The 20,461-nt window shown below is 43.9% G+C and overlaps 1 protein-coding gene across 5 annotated transcripts in view; it reads right to left on the reverse strand.

The window, feature by feature from the left end:
- The window catches only part of arid1b (AT-rich interactive domain 1B), a 161,784-nt gene that overhangs the window by 32,200 nt on the left and 109,123 nt on the right, over nucleotides 1–20,461 (reverse strand). For all 5 annotated transcript variants that reach the window (XM_079174873.1, XM_079174872.1, XM_079174871.1 and 2 more), the window contains exons 5-7: nucleotides 19,209–19,512; nucleotides 5,395–5,481; nucleotides 2,156–2,335 (exon numbers count right to left, since the gene is read on the reverse strand). In XM_079174873.1, coding sequence (XP_079030999.1) covers nucleotides 2,156–2,335; nucleotides 5,395–5,481; nucleotides 19,209–19,512 — 571 coding nt within the window. The remainder of the gene's footprint in view (nucleotides 1–2,155; nucleotides 2,336–5,394; nucleotides 5,482–19,208; nucleotides 19,513–20,461) is intronic.

A 20,461-nucleotide genomic window follows, 5' to 3' on the forward strand; every position in this document is an offset into this window, starting at 1 on the left:
GATGTGCCTGATTTACCAAATGTTTTATCAGACCTACAGTATTTACTGTAGTAAACTGAACTGTATATTACAATGATTATTCAGGAACAGTCTAAAATGTTGTTCCCACATTGATCACATAAAGGACTTTAACCGAATCATTTTAAATTAGTTAACGGTATCTGGAACAACTGCAGCAAATTAGCAGAGGAGTTAGCTAGGCGTAAAACCTCATTTTAATTATGTTAGTTAGCCACATATATTGAAATGCTGAACAATATACTTTTAAACGCATGAGATTCTTTTCTTTTTAAAAGTCTCAGAGTTTTGAGTCTGTTGATTTATTCACATTACTCTGAAAATGAGCCATTTTGAATAGTGAGTACTTTTACTGTTGGTACTTTTAAGTATATTTAAATGCTAATCATTTTGTACTTTTACTAAAGTAAGTAATCCACTGGACATCATCATTCAGCGGATAAACCTAACGACGTGTCATTCTCAAGCTACCTCATAAGCTTATCATGAGGAGGGCCAAGAGGTCCGTCCAGAGTTCAAGTGTCTCATGAATATTCTGAGAGTCACACCCTCAGGAAGCTGGGTTTTTAATGCCCACGGGGAGACCCACCACACAGGACGAGTGAAAACTATATCTGTGTGTGTATGTGTATGGGAGTGTTAGAGAGAGACGGATAGAGTGAGAGACAGAAATGGAGGATGTCTTTCAAAATGAGTCCTTTTGTATTCCTCATTAGCAAACTCTCTTTGAAACCAATGACACTGATGTCAAGGCCCAATGTGACTGTGAAATGGGGGTCAAGAGTCATCAAAAAAGACAAATGTGGCTCTCCCATCTGAGGCCAGACTCCTTCTGAATGAGCGATGTGCGTATTCATCACTCCAATAAGTCAGAAAGCAGAAAGCTCTTCCGCAAAACTGAAGTCAGGTAAGAGTCAACAAAGTAAGTCAACACGGGGCCTGTTCGTGTTTTTCATGATTAATAATTCATCGTTAAGTTTGAAAGGAGTCACAGTGGAAAATCAAATTCTATCTTTTGGGGTTTTGAATAGTCTTTCAATGAATCAGGCTCCAAGGACTCAATCTCCGAGCCCCGAGATAATGTCAACACCGCTGCTTAATGGAGGTAGACTACAAAGCAGGACTCCTTGATCTGTCTTCAATAGATTATTGGCTCGGGTGCTCTTAGCTAAGACTTTAGTAAACACAATGTGGAGCATTATCTCAAATGTACAGCTAAATCTGATATAAAAACAATTTCAAACTAGTGTTGACTTTGTCCCATTAACAACGTGTGTGTATGTGTGTGATTAATTGTGTAATTTTCTCACCTGAATAGTCCAAAAATGAATGTGTTGCTTCAAATAAAAAATCTCATATGTTAGTTTTGTTGATAATACTGCACGATTAAGTGTTTAGGCCTGGTCACGTCCGCATTTAATCTAAGTGTGTAAGTAAATCCACTTCAAGTTTTGGTTTTGAGTTCAACTTTGGTGTACGCGCAAATTTGCGCCATTGAACAACACCAAGGCGTCTTGACAGTGCTGACCTTTAAGGGACAGCCTTGGAGTCCAAAATTGAGGTGCATGTACCTTATTAGCGGATTATTCAACCCTCCTGTGTTGAGGGCTGGTATGCAAACAGTTACGAGACAGGAGTCAAGGGTGCAAATATGTATTTTGAATAAACCGCAAACTTATTATCTTGTAAGCGTCCAGCAAGATTGCTAAGTGACAGTGAGCGTCTAGCAAACTCGTTAGCTCAGAGAGATTCTTTCCCCCTCTTCAATAAAACTCCTCATCGATTGAAATGATGTATAATCCTGAGAACAAATACCTGGGGGGGGGGGGGGGTAAATGGCACATACAGAAAACAGAAAGATGCTTGGGGACCTGATTAGCAATAGAATATTCCACGCTTGGAGCCATGTTAGCGATTAGCTCGTCGGCTACAGTAGTTTACAAACTAGTCCTGCAAGTGGTCGATATGTCACCAAACCTCAATGGATCTAAAGGCCAGATCTTTTCTAAAGGCCAGAGCCTTTAATAGGCATTTCCGTTTATGGACAATCAGTGGGCCGACACTTTGATTCCTAAGTGAAATTGCACCAATGAAAACAAGTTTGTTGTAATGGCAATTTGGGCAAACCAGCTCCAACCTTGTTGTCCATACTGTGATCCTTGAGGTCCATAAGGGCCTGAAGGGCCGCTCTGGGAATAGGGTCCCACCACAGAGTACAACGGGCCCCCAGGGGAGGGGTGGGGGGACATAGGAGGTCCGGACTGAGGAGAGGCAAACTGAGAGCTACCCTGGTTCCTCTGCATGTTGGACATGAACCCTGAAACACATGAATAGACATACAAAGGGAATGTCAACACTTTGCTTATAAAATGCCAAATACCCAATGAGTCCTTTGTGGAGTGAAATCAAAACTGATTATTTTTCTAAACCGGGATATCCATTCAATTTCCTTGTGTAAAGAGACCTTGCCTTTTCTAATCCGTTACCTTAGCATGGGCTCCCGTTACTCGTAGATACGCATCAGTGAGGAACACAGCATGGAGCAGGTATTAGACAAAACATGCACAAAAAGGACAGGCTGACATGTAAAAGGAACCCTGAGCAGAAATAAAGACACACACACACACACAGAACGTTTAGTGAACTTTATCAGTGGTGAAAGCACAGGTCAAGTGTATCGCTGGCCTTAAAGATGTATGTGTGCAGGGGTCTGTGCGCAACAAAGAAGAAGGAGAAAAAAAGGGCCAAATGTGTGCTGATTATCTCCACAGAACAAGATGGTGATCTGACCATGGCTACTATGTTATTCTAAGACGTTCTGTCAATGGATGTGTCAAAGCCTCTCAGGCCCAAACTCGCCTCCACCATTCAAATTGACATTTGGAGCGATCCTCGCCTGGGCTTCGCTCTTTCAAGCGGCCCCTTTCGTTTTTTAAAACCCACTGAAAGGTCTCCAAATCCACAACGAATGGGGAAAGGTTGCTGGACGGCCATTGAGGGAGAAAGATGAGGGCGTGTGTTTGTGTGTGTGTGTGTGGGGGGGGGGGGATTCAGTTTTAATGATTGGGTGTAAATGGATTGGGTCTGCTCGACTGTAAACTTTGATAGCTATCCGCTTTGTTGAATGGGCGTGCACAGACCGGCTCTTTAGCGAGTTTGGGGTTTAGGGAAACGACGGAGTTGGAAAGTGCAAGTTGACACTTGTATAATTCCTTGTTTCTGCTCAGAGAGCGAGTAAAAACTGTGAGGAGAGAGGAGGGAGATAAAGGTTTAAAAATGCTATGTGCGTTTTTCACTATATGCCTGTGTGCACATACATGTGTGCACAGATTTGTGTTTCTGAGTGTGTGGGGGGAGATAACGGAGGAAGAGAGCAATAAACGCTCTATGTCTGTGTGTGTGTGAGTGTGTGTCTGTGTGTGCAGGAAAGAGACGGAGGCTAAGACAGAGAGAGAAAGAGAACGAGAGAGAGAGGCAGTGTGAGAGAGAGAGAGGCAGTGAGAGAGAAAGTGAGTGTGGGAGGGAAAGACAGAGCAACGGAGGGAAAGAGCGATTGGGGCCTGAAAGTGCTTAGGCTGCGAGTGCTGGGTTTAAGGAGCGAGGACATTATTGTAATGTTTTGCTTCCATTAGGGTAAGGGGATTCTGGAGAGGAGGAGAAAAAAATTACAGTGTGTAATATCGCACTTTAAATTGCCTGGAAAATGGATGGGGAGAGGAACATTGTGCAGACAGTGCTAAAAGCAAATAACACATTCAAGGATTTCTCTCTCTGCTTCGTTCCCTCTCTACACACACACACACACACACACACACACACACACACACACACACACACACACACAAACCATTCTTTCTTTCTGGCAAAGCGAATGAAGCTCTCAGCCGGACAACAACAACAGGCAGCCAGCGAAGCACGCGAGAGACAGTGGGGGGGGGAAAGGGACATTCAGCGGATTTATGGAAATGAAGAGTGGAGAGATGCTCTTAGGGAGGCCGGCACTTGAGCAAAGTGGGGCGTGTGTTGCTTGGTGGGGGCTGGGTGGGTAATCCTTGCTAGGAAAAACAGCAAAAACAACTCGGAGCCCTGTTAACCGGCACAGCGTTTTTCTAGACCGGGCAGGGGAGGGCTCTTGGTTTACAGGCATTAGAGAGCAGCATTAAATCTCTGGCTTGATTTCATCATGTTGAGAAATAACCTCTTATAGTGCTGCACTCTCTCTCTCTCTCTGTCTTCATCCATCCACTCACTCTATGTTAACTTCTCTTGGGTGGGTGATAGAGAGGGAGCATCACAGTCATTCCATTAAGGTTACATCCCAGTCTTTCAGGTTGTTTTTTTTTTTGCAATGTTGTATGGATGCAATTTTTTGTTTTTTTTTAAATGAGCAATTCTGTTGTTTGTAGTAATACTCGAGAAGTGGCCATAATTGCTGGAAACAATTTCCCATTTGGCAGGCACATGTGGCTTGTGGGTTAGCAATCATTTTACAAGCCTCTGGCAACAAGTTGTGGGCAAAACTGAAGTGGCTTTATCAAATGAACACACTCTGACTTGAACCAAGTCACGGATTAGTTGTTGTACGTGTTTACTTTTACATATTTACCAAACCATGGTTCCCCACGCCCTGTGTTGGAAAATGATGCATGATGGTAAAACCTCGTGTCCGTGCGTGTTTTTTTGTTTTTGGTGAGAGCACCTGCTCAGCCTCAACTGCAACAACTATCATCCAGTAAAACCACTATGTTTAAAAAGTTAGTTTCAGACACATGCTGTCAACAATGCAGAGAAATATGTGCTGCGCGTGCTGAAGGAGGTCACTTTGGAACAGCAGAAGAAAGAAGAACAAAGCCCTGCATTGGGCCAAACCAGCCATAGTCTTTGTTTAGATAGTTGCGCTAACATCTTTGGCTCCAAGTCCTTTTGCTCCCTCAGAAAACCTTTCATTACAACCCTTCTTGGTGCTATTCTCTGAGCTTTGCTAACATACAACATTTCAGTTTGTCTCTCTTATGATCTCTACTCTTCATGCCCCCCTAGTGTGGAATGTAAAAAAACAAAAACAAGAGACAAGAAAAACACAAGTTTGATTTACACGGACTCTTTTAATCTGAGTGTGATGTACAAACTGGATTCCTTGTGGAAACGGTTTCTGTTGCACACGTACAGAGACTTCAATGTATGCATTTGGTCTTCTGTTTGGGCTCGCCACTAAGTTTCACTAAAACAAAACTCATGTCATAAACACACACGTGAACGCGAACACACAGCCTTCCACTGTACAGACATTAACCTCTGTGTAAACTGATGATCTGTCACTATTCTTCAGAAACAAATGCTGGCCAGTGCACGGATAAAACACACATACACACATACCTTTCTCCTGAGCCATAGGTGAGCGGGTGATTGGCGGTTGGGCTCCTTCTGGTCCATTCCCAGAGCTCTGCGGGGCCATGGCGGAACCTGAAGGACAACATGAAGATTCAGAGATGCTGCACTAACTTGACACATTTTAGAGTTGCAAAGGTTCAGCAGGCTGTAACAAAAGTTGTCACGTTAAAAGAAAATGTTTTGTATGAATCACATTCCCTTCTTTGGATGAAAGCGACAATAGAAAATGGATTTATATTTCTATATTTGCGTCTGAAAATGGAAGGAAACTGCAGGAACGGCTGTAACAATAGAGCGCTGAAGGACCACTTTTGTCTTTCTTTCTGCATTTCTTTCATGACACAGAAGGAACCTGGTTCAAATGAAAAAAGTTTTCTGTAGTTTGAATGCCAAGAGAAAAACAATGAGGCTGCCCTGGATGTGTTTCTTCAGCTTCAAGCAATAGAGTTAGAAAGGTTCAATGCCAAATGTATAGACACACCGAGCGCTCAGCACAATCACTATACATGAAGTTGTTTGTGATTCACTGTTAGCTAAATGACAAACGCACTTCCAGAGGACATATCAAGTCATTGGACCCTGTGCCACTTCCTTATGTAAGCATTAAAACCAGAGCGATCCCCTATAGAAAACCAGAGCCATTTGAGGTTCATTGATTAGGTGGTTGTGCAGGTCTTTGGGCTGCGCCTGTTCCATTGAAATCCAATAGTGAGTTGAGGGTCTGATTAGGACAAAGGCAGACAGAGACTATGGTGGATTGATTTGGCCCAGAGGAAGGAGAGAGATGGCAAATTAACCTTTTATCATTGGATTCAGACCTGCGACAATGAGGAGAGGGAGAGACGAGGGGAAAAGTGCTTTGTTTTGTCAAACTGCACTGGTTGTACTTTGCTGTGGATGAAAAATCCAGTGGTTACATATCATGTATGTGAAATGCAGCATGCCCGAACATACACGGAGCATTGACGTAATTCAACTGTACATGTTCAGTGATGATTGTCACTACATATTTGTACGATTACGGCAAAAGATTTGACTTCTATTGAAATAGCATTATGTGCCAAAAGTTATCTTTTACTCATGATGCCACATTACGAAGTGCTGCTAGAGTGATGTATTACTAAAATGTTTCTGCTACGGTGTCCTTCAAACTCACAGTGAATAGACATCCCTTATTATAAAGAAAACACTTTGCATTATTCAATCACGCAGTAGAAAGTGTGCTATTTCAAGAAGTGTGTGTGCGTGTGTGTGTGATGTGTCTGTCCACAGTAGCAGTAAAACATGACTGGAGGTGGCACACTCTCCACATAAACAAACCCAATTAAGTCAACATAATTGCTTTGCATAAAACTGCATAAACAACATTTCCATACACCAGGCTGCACAACACTAACACACGCATACACACACACACACACACAGATGTAAAAGTAATTGGACAAACAAGTGTAAATAAACACACTCAAAACACACAAGGAAACACACGTAAGAGCACGAAGGTGCATAGGATATGTGTTGAAATATTTTCTCTCTCTCACACACACACACACACACAGACAGACCCCCTGCCTCACACATGAATAGATCCAACTGCGCTGCTTCAAAGAGGGAATATTCGATTAGTCTGTCACCATGCGGTGGAGGGAAGGGGAAACGTCAGAGTGCAAGCATTGAAGAAACCCTGAGTTAACACTAGCACTAGCTAGGGTCGTCTATGTGTGCTACTGGTGCTGAAAGAGGCGCTTCTTAACTTAAGTAAAGGTAGCAATACAAAAAAATGTTTCAATACTCCATTACAAGTTACAAAGTAAATCACACAAGGGAAGCAGGAAATTATTTTTAAAAAGTACTCATTATGCAAAATGGTCCATTTCAGAATGTTTATTATGATGCATATGTGTTTTGGGATTATTATAATGTCTTAAAGAGACAGTGTGTAGGTTTTATTGGCATCTAGTGGTTTGTGGGAAGGTTGAAACAACTCAACTGAAACAAACTTGTTGAAACAAATCGGAGAACTACGGTGTCCTACAGGGATATCTTTAGGATTTTGGTACAACTAGGGGCTACTCTTATCAATACTCGGTTCTTCTACATGACAAAAATATATATTCAGAACAGAATTAGTAGTTATTTATAATTTAGATAATAGTTATGTCTACAACAGCAAAGTCAACATATAAAGTCACTGATACATCCGTCAGTATCAGTCATCCCTGCTGTCGTCTGTCCATCTGGCTGCTTTGTCTCAGCCGGCAGAGAAGTCTTATTAAAATAACTTTTGGCCGATCGTTCATGCGGTGCTTGCGTAAACATAGCGGCGGTGGCCGACTGAATTAGGTTTCACAAGATGTATCGATAAAGTATTGGCTTTTCACTCGCAAGTATTTGATTGCACGTACAGTAACGAGTGTAGTTACATATCTCTACCTTCAGATAAAGTCAAACGTGAGAGCCGGTGTCTGCGCTGCTGTAGAAACATGGCGGTGCAAGATTGCCGGACATAGTGGAAGAGGACTTCCTTTTTAAGCTAAGGAAAACATAACGATTCTTAGTTCCAGGTGATTATACACTGATTAAAACATAGTTATAAATATTATATTAAGTATCTGCCAATAAACCCCCCTACATGTTACACACTGTCCCTTTAACACATAATGCAACATTTAGTTGGTCAAGTGGGAGCGAGTTTGAACTACTTTATATTCATCTATGCATGATGTTTTATCAACTTATCACATGTTTTTTATGTAAATGTAAATCTGCAAAGTACTTCTACTGAAAAATTAACCAATGATTCCAAAGTACATACATGTCCCCCTAAAATGTAGCACAATAGAAGGATAAGGTAGTTTGTAATAATAAAAATACTCATGTACAAGTACCTCAAACTATACCTATGCACAGCACTCTATCAAAGGCACTTAGTTACTTTCCACCACTAATATGTTCATGAACACCTTGTTGTACTGTTTATGTGCTCTGTGTTTATGTGTCTGACTGGAGGGTCATGGCCACCTGTTGCCGGAGGGACACATTTAGCTGCAGCACAAGTTGAGATGGGTGAATGGGTACCGAGGATAAAGCCTGCTAGCAGGAGTTTACTGAACCCTTGAACAATGGATGTCGACCCCACGATAAAAGCTGGCCCTTGTGTGTGTGTGTGTGTGTGTGTGTTTGTGTGTGAGCAGGGATGCATGCCAGGCACCGGCTATGCTGTCAGACTCTGTTTGTTTGGATGGCAGAGTGCTGGTGGCAGCAGCTTGTGCTGTATATGTGTGTGTGTGTGTGTGTGTGTGTGTGTGTGTGTGTGTGTGTGTGAGCCACATCGAAGGTACAAATAGGGAACGGTGCCCTCCATGCTCCAATACTCTCTCCACAAACCCATGTAAATTGTCACCAGAGACGAGATTAATGCAAAAACACACGAGTTTGCGTCTGTGCAGTGCGAGGGAGAGAGAATAAGAGAGAGAGAAGACGAAGAGGGTAAAAGAAGAACGACAAGAAACAAGAGATCCTTGTGGAAAAAGAGGAAATTGAAGAACAGATAAGAGAGGAGTGGAAGTATAGTTGAGTGTGACAAGGCCTCACCCCTCCTTCCCTCTGTCTCTGCGATGAACGAGTGAAGCTTGGAGCACTACGTAATTATTTCACTACCAATTACTGTCCAAACAGAGCTTCTTCCCACATTGTCTCCTCTTCCTCTCCTACCGTGCCTTCCTCCTCTCCTTACGATCACTTTTAACAAGGTGCCATTAAATAATTACGTCCAAATAAAACAAACAGTGAGCCCTGGCACGTTTAATCCGTACCATTAATAATTCATACGCTGAATCTTTGACGTGCAGTTCTTCTCCACGTGCTGATGAGAGAGAGCGAGGAGAGCTAAATGCCAGCCGGAGCCGACTGTACATCTTTGCCTGTCCAAAGAAAAAAGGCCATCTTTGCTTGCTATGAATGAAAATGTAAAACAAATGAGTGAGTTAATATTTGCTTTGCACCTTTGTAAGATGGCTTGTAAGTCTGCCTTAAACTATGTACTACATGTAAATATGTTTCTTTTTGTAAATTAAAAATCAGAAATGTTTTTTTTCTTTCTGAGGCTTTTTTCAGTGATTACCTATGAATTCAGATCAGTTTCGATCGGATGAGTGTTTGCATATTTGATGTAGGTTTGAGGGCTTTTAAGAGTAACAGGCACTGTGTTTATATGTTGCTGAACATTCTCGTATATCGTTTGAACTTTTAAGTCTATAACTAACCATGTTTTCATGCGTATGTGCTTGAACGTGTCGTTGTTTCTGCGTTTAGATCTCTTTGTGTTTGTCCTTCATAGTGCCAGTGTTCCCATTAGTGCTCTATAACACAATTAACACATGTGGCCATCAGTGGCGCGGCAATACATCGCTGTCCCTCAGCCTGCATCTTCACCCACTGTCATTACCACTGGCAATTTACACCTCCTCAAGCGCCCAGCTGAGCACACTCATATAAACATACAAAAAACGCATGCAAATTAACATGATAAAAAAAAAAAATCCCTGCCGCTCGCATTAGGTTTTAATGGGAGCAGCGGTGCAGAAGCAAGGTTCTTTTGCTTTTAATTAATTGTAATTAAACTATATTAACTAGATGATTTTATCCTGAAAGAACTTAAGTATCCTTCCAATCTGTGATTTTTGATGGTCGGTCTTCAAACACGACTCATTAACACTGACCTAGCAGAGACCGCTAGGCTTCAAAGATGAACAGGTCGGATGTTTTGATCGCGTTGATGTAGTTTTAGAGAGACGGCGTAAAAGGACAAGAGCAAACAGGAAGATATCTAGAACGAAAATGCTCTTTTGAAATTGTGCTGAAAAGTCAAACAACTGTAATTTCCTTTTTGTAAAAAAAGACACTTAGCAAGCAGAACCATTTTCTACTCTAGGCTCATGATACAAGGCAGCCGGGCCAAAAGTAATGGGAGTTCATTGCATTTTTGGAGATAATGCTCCTCGCTAAAAACCCAATACACATTTTAAATTTCTCTTCCGCGAGGACTGTCGAGGCAACCCTGAGTCTCCTTTGAAGAGAGGGAGTGTGTGTCTTTGAAGCTTTTTTTTTTTCAACAGAGTTTCAAACGCAAATGCCGGGGAAGTTCAAAGCCGAGGGAGAGCATTTGTGGCCATATTTCTGTTTTGTTTCAGGGCCCTGGTAATATTAAGCTGAGGAGCTACTGCGTGTGTGTGTGTGTGTGTGTGTGTGTGTGTGCGTATAAGAGTGATGGCAATGAAGAAAAGTTAACCAGAGGGTCAATCACAAGCTTTTTATTAATTGCTGATGAAAGGAGGGTGCTGGTGTGCATTAGCAGACATGTGTGTACATGCTCACAAGTGTGTGCTGATAGATGTAGGCTATACACCAAGATGCCTCTGCACGCACACGCACACACACACGCACACAAACACACACGCCCCAACTGTTTCTCACAAATAAAGACCCCTGAAGCAGCAGGGGCCATTTTTGCTAAAGTGAAGTAACGCCGGTGAGCACTAATTGACTGGTGTAGGGTAGAGTGAAAGGGCTGCTTCAGCAGCATCTCTTAATACAACCCTTAGGCTGAAATGCACGCACACACACACACACACACACACACACACACCTACACAAACCCACCACACATACACATAGACACACACCAAGGTAATATCCCCTTCTTGCCCGTGTCTTTAGGGGAAACAGGCAGATAAACAGCAGGCTCCAATAATGGTGGTTTAGATCTCAATGGGTGCGAGTCAATGCCTCTCCAAGCCGGGGGCTAATGCCAGTTAACTTTCCCTGTAGGGGACGAGCGCAGGCCTGCGGTGGCTCACAAAACAAGCGCTCTCCCAAGATCCTCATTACTTCCAATGCTGAGTAGCAACTGTATGTAAAGCAAAACTTGCAGCTTAAGCTAAAAAAAACAGCGAGCGGGATGCGGGGGAGAGAGAGCGACGGAGTGAGAGAAAGCACGAAAATAAGTGTTGGGGAGGGAAAATAATTGCGCACTGTGCTCCTGTTAAGGTTTTCCAGTCGGACGGAGTTAGAATGGGATTTCTCTAAATGGCTAACGCAGCAAGCCGGCAGCATATTCTTCTTTTTTTTTTCTCCCCAGGTTTTGGCGGACGGTGTGCTTTGTGAATATAATGTCTGCGGGGAGGGCATTTTGCTGTTTCACTCCGAAACACGAGCAGCCATCAGGAGGAGGAGGGAACAGAGGCGTGTGGGAGAGTGGGAAAGAGTTAGGTAGACGGGGGTAGGAGGGTTGATGTGTGGATGGGGAGAAAGAAGGGGGGGGGGGGGGAGGAAGTGGAGAAAGAGAGCTGGAGGAGAGATGTGGAGAAATAAGAGGGATGGAAAATTCAGCCTTGTTCCTCGGTGGGAGGCCGGCACCACAGCAACGCTCTGAGCGGAGAAAGCAGCAGAGACAAACAGAGATGGGGAGGAAAGGGTGGGGACGAGGGAACGTGAGACACAAGAGGGAACATAAGAGAAAGCGAGCACGATAAAAAATAATGAGAGAAAAAGAGAGGGACAGGGACAGCCAGAGGCAGTGTTCCCACCACGCAGCCTCTTAGGGAGTGGTGTGACTGGAAAACTCGCTCCACACACACTCCACGCTTGCATAAAAAACTCAACCCCCCCCCCCCCCCCCCCCTACCCTCTTCCACCACTTTCTTATAATAACTTCCACCACTAACAGAGGGAAAATATAAGTTTTAGTTGAACACCCCTGCGGCTTCTTTTCTGGTCCGATATTTTGCAGCTTGTGAATTTGTCTTTCTTTGCTGTCGGGAAGTCGTTTACTGACATAATTTCTTTTTTAAAAAGGCCGTATTTATGCAAGCAATTCTGTTCTGAGGTCATCACTCTGGTTCCTTGGAGGCATCTGTGTTTGACCTTTGATCTCAGTGTGGGGGGGGGGGGGAAACAGCACCATTGGAAACTTGTTTTTTTTCCATCTGTGGTTCTTATTACCACAATTAAGAGATAGAAATATATTTTCTGAAATGAAAAACCACATGCCTGAAACCACAGGCTACGCTGGGGGACAATGTAAAGGACAAGCGCGGATGTAAACGGGTTGGAGGAGACTCATTGAAGAGATTCGTTGGGAAGGACCCTTAAGCTAACAAACTGGACAAGCCTGGCCTTCTCACCCACTCTGTCTCCCACCCTCTATCTATCCCTCCTTCCCCTCTGCCTCCTCCACTCGCCCTGACCTCTCTGTCCTTTTGTCGGCCCTGGAAGCACTTGAAGCGAGCGCAGATACACAGATTAAACTCTCCCGAGTACTCGCCCGCGAGCTCCAATCACCTCTTTAGAAGAAAATAAAAAGTTGGAGGGGTGGAGAGGGAGGCGGAGGGGAGAGGGGGAAGGAGGGAGGGTAGGCGGGCGCTGTAAACTGGACCTCGGAGGACCTTGGTGGAGAGAGACAAAGAAGGGAGAAAAATAGAAGAGGGAGAGATTTTTGTGATTTTTCTGCAGCAGACAGAGCGAGCTGGGCCATGCAGGAGTGTGGATGTTCTCTGTGGCCATTAGTAGCTGCACGATGTGGAAACCTTGTGCTGTGTGGTCCTCACAAATGACACAGATGTATAAACACAGGAACACACAGACCAATGCAGACGGTAGCCGCTAAACAGGCTGTAAGGGAATAACTCGAGGCAAATCCACACAGTCAGTGTTCGTCCACTACAAGTGCTTGTTTTTTTTACCACTAACAAGCTCCGGTTGTTATTAGAAGTGTCTGACAACACTATGGAAAGGACCCTAAAGAGAAGTAAAACCTTTTTCTTTACCTTTTGCTTATTGTGCGTCTCGCTCTGAGAGATGTTGCCGCGCATTGCCTTGACATTAAACATCTTTTAGATAACACTAAGCTACGCTTTCTCTACTCCAACACAACACAACTCTGACAACACCGGTGTCCCGTGGCTCTCCTCTCTCACGTTTCCACTGTTGTCTTCCGGCAACAAGTCAGATGACACAATACCAGAAAGATAAAAGGTAAAGAAAACACTTTTCATTTCTCTGTAGGGTCCTTTCCATTATGTTGTCAGACACTTATAGTAACAATCTGTTGCCTGTCAGAGGCAAAAACAAACACTTTCAGTGGAAGCTAATTGCCAGTGAGGAGTTGCCCCGAGCGATTACATTGCAGCCCGTTTAGCAAACAAATCTCTCTATAAAGGGCACGCAGGGTCAACGAATGGCCTTTGTAGTTACATCTCAAGCCAACTGCCCATCCATAAGTGATGATGGAGCAACAGTCTTCTTTCAAGAACACTTTTCTTACTTTAAGATTAGCATATATTCTTGCAGCACATTTAGTTGAAGGTGAAATGAAATGTGGGATTTGACCTCGCGCAGCAGCAGACATGTGCATCTCTTACCAGCTCAATCCCATCAGCAACAGTGATCCAAGCTGATGAAAACTGAGTTTAGTTTAGTTTGCGTCAGGTTCAGTCTCGCAATGGATGGGGCTTCTCCTCGCCATGCAAAGGCTGACGACAGGAAGTGACGCCACACTGACCTGCTGACAACCTGTCGAATCAGCCCATGTAAACACGGCCCAAGCAAACACTACGTTATCTATGTTTATTGCGAAGCAAAACACACACAAATCAACATATTTGGGACTGATCTTGTGTTCTGCACTTTGACTGGAAGACTCCCCCACCCCCCCCCCCAGCTCAGCTCAGTCAGTGATGGAAGCTCCGACGACGAAGGCGGCCCCATTCAGCCACACATCCATCCGGATGAAAGACGAATGTCTGCTTGCCTCGTCCCCAATGTCTCACGGAAGGAGAAAAATATTCCGAGGACGCTCTGAATTACTTCAGAGGCACTGGGAGGAGGGCAGTGTTTGTGTGTGTGTGTACGACAGTCTGTTTTCGTGTGTGTGTGTGTGTGTGTGTGCATATGAGGTGGAGGAAGAGGAGGGGGAGGTTGGCGGTTGAGCAATGTGATTTCTGCTCGACTGTCACAAATCTAGCGCAACAGGAAAATCAATTTGGCCCTGTGTGTGCCTTTTTGGCTCTGGGAGAAAATCCAAATAGCAAGACGAGGCCCGGATAATGTTACAGTGTATTGGATTTGCTTCATGGAGAGAGGGAGAGAAAGAGGGAGAAAGAGAGAGAGAGAGAGAGAGAAGGGAGGAAGAAGAGGAAAAGTGAAGAGACGAGGGAATTACAGGCGTGTCGTGGAGCTCCGACAAGATAGATTTGTGCAAGTGTATGGGTGTATGATAGGCTGGCAATCTGTCAGTCTCCCTCCTCTCTCTCTCTCTCTCTCTCTCTCTCTCTCTCTCTCTGTCTGGCTCTTTCCCACACACACAATCACATACGCACACACAACACTTTCACTCATCCAAGCAAGCGAGCATATATAGATGTTTATGCCGTATTTGTTTCACTTGAAACCATGAACTAAACCGTTCACAGGTATGTCCTCATGTGCCGTTATTGCACACTGTATATAAAAAGTGGACATAGTCACATACTGACTGGACATAGTCACCGTTTCGTCACCCATTAGTTGGTGAACAACGCTTTTGAAGCCTCGAGTTTGACATTTTGGTCGACGCCATCTTGCTTTTTGACCTTCACCGTCTTGTTTTTATTGGAACCACAAGTGACACGAGAGGGCGTTAATCAACTTTCATGAACTGAAAACACACTGTGAAGGGGTTAAAGATCTAAGACGAAAACACGGGACAACATCCAGAGCGGACAGCCGTGGCAGCGACCTGTCAATGACAAGGTAGCCCCCCCTAAAGCATACCCCGCTTTATGGTGTATTTTACTCTAAACGGGACCATCATTTACTAAATGAACACCATGCAGTATTGGAGAATTGATTGATAGAGACCATAAACTCATGGTTACAATGTTTACTGAGGTAATCAATCAAGTGAGAAGTAGAATCATTTTCTCATAGACTTCTATACAATCTGTCTTCTATTTGCAACCCGAGGAGTCGCCCCCTGATGGCCATTAGACAGAATGTAAGTTTGAGGCACTTCCACATTAGCTTTAATATTCAGAACCGCAGGTTGCCGACCGGCTGTTGCGTACGCCTCCGGTGTTACTTATTGGTGTGTGTGTGTGTGTTTGACAGGCAGGTGAAAGGATGACATGATGAAACCGCTCTCCTCTGACCGCTGTCAAGGGTAACGCGTGCCCCCGTGAGTGCTCAGCCGTGTGACACGTCGCATCCGTCTACCGAGTGAGGCTGACCAGTGACAGACTGACACACAAACGCATACGTATGCACAGTCTTATACAAAATGACTGGTTCAACAAAGCTTGGGATGACATTCTTTAACGTACAGTCATTTCTTACCCCTTTTACATCGACACCATTTTTTGAATAATTAAATATGGTTGGCATGCGTGCAAAGTCTGCAAACATAAGCAGGTGGACACACACTCGAACACACGCTTTGGCACCACAAATACAGATTTTGTATTTGTATTTAAAGGTAAAACCCACACTAACGCGCACTAGGAATTTGGTAACTACAAGTCTTCTTTGTATTTATGTGTATATTTGCCTATAAAACTCACAATATGACCATCATGTGGTGGCAATGGAGTTTAATAGGAGAAGAAGCCAAAAAATAACAGATTTTGACGGCAAAGCATTATTGAAGAACTGCAATTACAATTTCTCCAGTGACGGTCGTCTTAATGAACCAGAATGCAATGCAGCCAGAAGAAATTGTGTTGTTTTGACTTTTTCTTGACAGGAGTTCAAACTACTGCAGATAAAAACGCGCGTAATTTTTCACACTAATTAATTAGCTAATTAAAGCTTGTCTTATTTTGTTGATTCAGAGGACACTGTTATACCGGAATAATACAGAACGTGTTGTTTTTATGGCAGCAGAAGTAACGAAGTAAAGAAGTGGAAGTGTGGAAGACACAAACCTCAGAGAAAACACACACACACACACACAGTGTTGCTTGCCAGCTCTCCTGCCCCCTCCTCTCCTCACTGACTTGTACCAAACTAAAACGACAACATTAACCAAAGTGTCCTAACTTGTGATGAAGTGTTAGAAAGTGGAGCGTTCGTAATCAGATGTGCGCTAACCACATTAGTTCTCCCGTGTCTCTCTTAGGCGGGCTGCTCCTTGATCTAATTCAAACTGATTGTAGTACAGCCGCTAAAACATGCCAGATGTTACTCACTGCTCCACGCTTTATCACCATTTATTTGGCATGGGGAATATTTTTAAATATTTTCTTATTAATCATGTCCCAGCGATCGGTTTCGCTTCCCGTCTTTGCCGCCTCATTCCGGATTCTCGTCATGATTCTTGGCACGAGCGCCTGGAAAACCAGTGTCCTAGTTTTTCATTAGCGTCAATCACTCTGGTAAGCGGCTCCGAGGAGGGGAGGAGGAGGAGGAGCTGGCGTCGGGATCTCACTCAAGACATTTTGCCCCGCCTCGTCAGAGTGACTGACAGGTCTGAGACATGCTGATGCGCCGGTTGGCCACGCAGTCGGGCAGAGAGGTGGTGCGATGACGGGGAGGCCAGGCGAAAACAGAGTGTGTGTATACACACACACACACACACACGCCTGTCTGAAGCAAATCAAATCCACACTCGTTTATAATGCTCAATGTTTATCTAAATGGTTAAGCGCTCTGCTGTGGCCTCAGGAGACAGACAGACACACCGTGCATTGTCTGATAATCCTGTTGGTGTCTTGTTTGGCCTGCCATATCTTAGATAAGGAAACAAATCAGATGGGAGGTCCTCCACTACCAGTCAGTCTCAATTCATTAACAGTCAGAGGTGTGAGGAAATATTGTCCGGACAAGAATGTTGGAAATACTCGTGCGATCCACAGGGGAGATGGGCTTCATCAAAATTCCACTGCCATGGAGGAATGTGTTCGTACAACGCCGCGATGGAGGACTTAACAAGTCTAAAACTATGCAAGGACAAAAACTGTGAGAAGAAAATGAATGAGACATGAAGTGCTCTGCGCTAAGCTGTAATATTCTTCAGCGGTCTGAATTAGGATTTCAAATGTACCAGATATATCAAAGTCGAGACACGCTGGATTGATATTATTTGGTCTTCTGCTTCTGTGTGCACTCAGCTTCATCCTCTGTCCAAGCTGTCAGAATGAAAATTGATCTGGATGGATTATACGTTGAGTTGGAGTTGAGAGAAAAAGACACGCTATGAAACCGGGATGTTGTCACCTTTATGGGTCATCTGGACTGCTCTAAAAAGAGGTCAAACCCTGTTCACATAACACTCACGCAAAGTCTCACGAGCGAATATACAAAGAATGGATTGCGGCCACTGATACCACCAAGAACTGCGCATCACTTGCGACCGCTATCTGCCGCGTCTCAGCAGGTCTGATTCACAAAACATATTGCGCTAATAATATTACAGCGCAAACACGGCCATGAAGTTTTTCAGCTGAGTTCAAATATGTGGCAAAGTATGAATGTCGCTTCTATGCCAAGAACACGGGAGGCAGAACAATGGCACCAAAATGAGCCTGAGGTCCTGACCGACGAGGTGCAGAGGCCTCAAAACTTCAGGCAACTAGTTTAAACGAGCGAAACCGTATTTGGGATTTAATATTCCAGCCCTACAGTACAAATGTGCTTCAGTTACCACCAATTCTCTGAAGACGCTAATAATTTCACTATAACTGCGTGTGAATTCAACTATTTTTGAAATGAGGGTAATTTGCATAGAAAGGAGCCAATTTTGCACCAAATATATGCATATTACTTAAATCTAACATGTGCAAATAGCACCGGAGCACAGAGACTCTATTTGCTTGGCAGCACAGTTAGGGGTGCACTTCACCTTTTGCGGGTGCTTTGTAAATTACACGGCTTCTTTCTGTCCTATTTGTGCAGGTTTAGCAAAAGTTGCGCAATCCCTTTTTGAATTCGCCCCTCGGTGAACAGATTTACATAGAAAATATTATTACAGGTAATCATATAAAATAGGCAAAGAAACACAGGTTCCTTCCTGTAACCCTGCTTTTTACTGATCTGATGTGTTTGCCGTTTGGTTATAAAAAGGTGTGAAGCTTCATCCTGGCAAACCTACTACATTTAAATGTTGGCATGTTGTTATTTGTGGAAGCGTGTATACCTATTCTGCATCAGGGTCAGTTTTCTACGTGACCTTTTTAAAATCCTCTTTAAATGCACATATTTAAAACAAATGAAATCAGGCTTAGGTCTTTAAATAGCAAAATATATGGAAAGGTCAAGCAGAAATATAGGAGTGATAACTGATATGTTTAAGCAGCAACAGGTTTACTAATATTCCTGCTTTAAAGCAGCTCCATTTTCAAAGAGCAAAAAACCGAGTCACACGGGACTGTAAACTAAAACTTCTGGCCACACACCAATCAGTGACGTCACAGCGACTATTTTTTCATCATCTGTCAAAGGCAATGCACCTCGTTTGACATCACTGGCTGGGGAATGTTTGTGATTGTTTTCTCATTTGCTTTCGAACAGCGGCCTCTTGTTTGGTGGCACAAAGCAATTTCCCTTTAAGCTGTAAAGCAATTTTGCAAAGTTCCCAGGGAATCTCACATGGTGGTACAGGATGTAAAATGCAGTGTTGGGACCGGTTCCTACGGCAATTCTTGTCAGTTATAGTTTTGTTTGTTTGTGACGATTTAACTAATAAGAGTTTTCATGCTAGAACATGCACCTTCCATCAAGATCAAAATCGGATTATCAAGCTGTATGTGCATTAATGGAAACCTTACCTGGTGCGGTGGTGTTGGCTGAGGGTCCGCTGGCAGGAGAGATGGGTCCAGAGCCTGATCGCGACTGCTGGGACTGAGTGGAGCCTGCAGGTGAGCCCACAGGCGAGGGAGAGGGCCCGCTCCTCTGGCTGGGTAGGTGGGGGGAGGCGTGAGGGGAGAAGGGGGACTGTCCCTGGTTGCTGGCCCCTCCCTGCTCCCCCTGGCTACTGCTGCTGCTGCTGCTGGAGGAGCCGCCGACGCTGACGGCTGAGCCCAGGCCAGCCTCCGTCCCAGTGGGGAGGTCATCAATCGAACCGGACAGATCCTGGAACAGAAGAAAGGACTTCCAGTGAGTGTTTCTGAAGCTCACCCAAGCATTTGATGAGAAGTGACATGAAGCAGGTGGCGAATTAAAACGTGAACTCAAGCAGAGACAAATTTACCTGGTAAATATAATCATGATAAATCAGAAATACTGCAACTATTTCAGCATAGTTGAAATATGATTGTTTGTCTGTAAGATCAGATAGTAGTAACACAAAGTAAAACACATAATGCTAATGCACACCGTATTTCTAAAGCTTGCTTAAGGTATTTAAGGGTTAAGAGTTATTCTGCGCAAACACAAACAGTGATTTTTTTTTAAACTACTGTAATCAATGAGATAAAGTGGTGACAGTGGAACAAAAATATTACCCGCATTAGACACTACTGTACACTAGCCGCTGTGGTGAAAATGAATTGTAATGGGCTTTCATTCAGACACAGGGTGAGTTCACATTACAGTTTTCATTCCCTGTGGTGAGCGCAGAACTGTGTGTCTGTGTGTGTATGTGTGTGTGTGTGTGTGTGTGTGCTATGTAGGTACTCCCCCTCCTGAATTGATACCATGGAATCCCCTCCAATACTGCTGACAGAATACTGAATGCTGTATAGTGTAGAAGAGTATATTAAATATAGTGTGGAGCACGGGAAGTAGTTAGACAACAATGAGATGGAAGAGACAGTAGAAGAGGTAAAGAGAAGACCAGATTTGATGTGATGCAATGTGATTGCTGCACCCTAACTACACATCACTCACATTTGGACACACACACACACACACACACACACACACACACACACACACACACTAGCGTCTGTGCCCCAGCTGTAGCTGAATATGGGGGAAGTCACCTGTAAGTGACCCCTGTTTCCTGGCTGGTGCCCGCTTGGGAAGGAAGGGTGTGTGCCAGCTGATCCCGCCTGCTCTATCAGGCCTGTTGACCCTGTCC

This window comes from Pholis gunnellus (assembly GCF_910591455.1).
Source record: "Pholis gunnellus genome assembly, chromosome: 15".
NCBI lineage: Eukaryota > Metazoa > Chordata > Actinopteri > Perciformes > Pholidae > Pholis > Pholis gunnellus.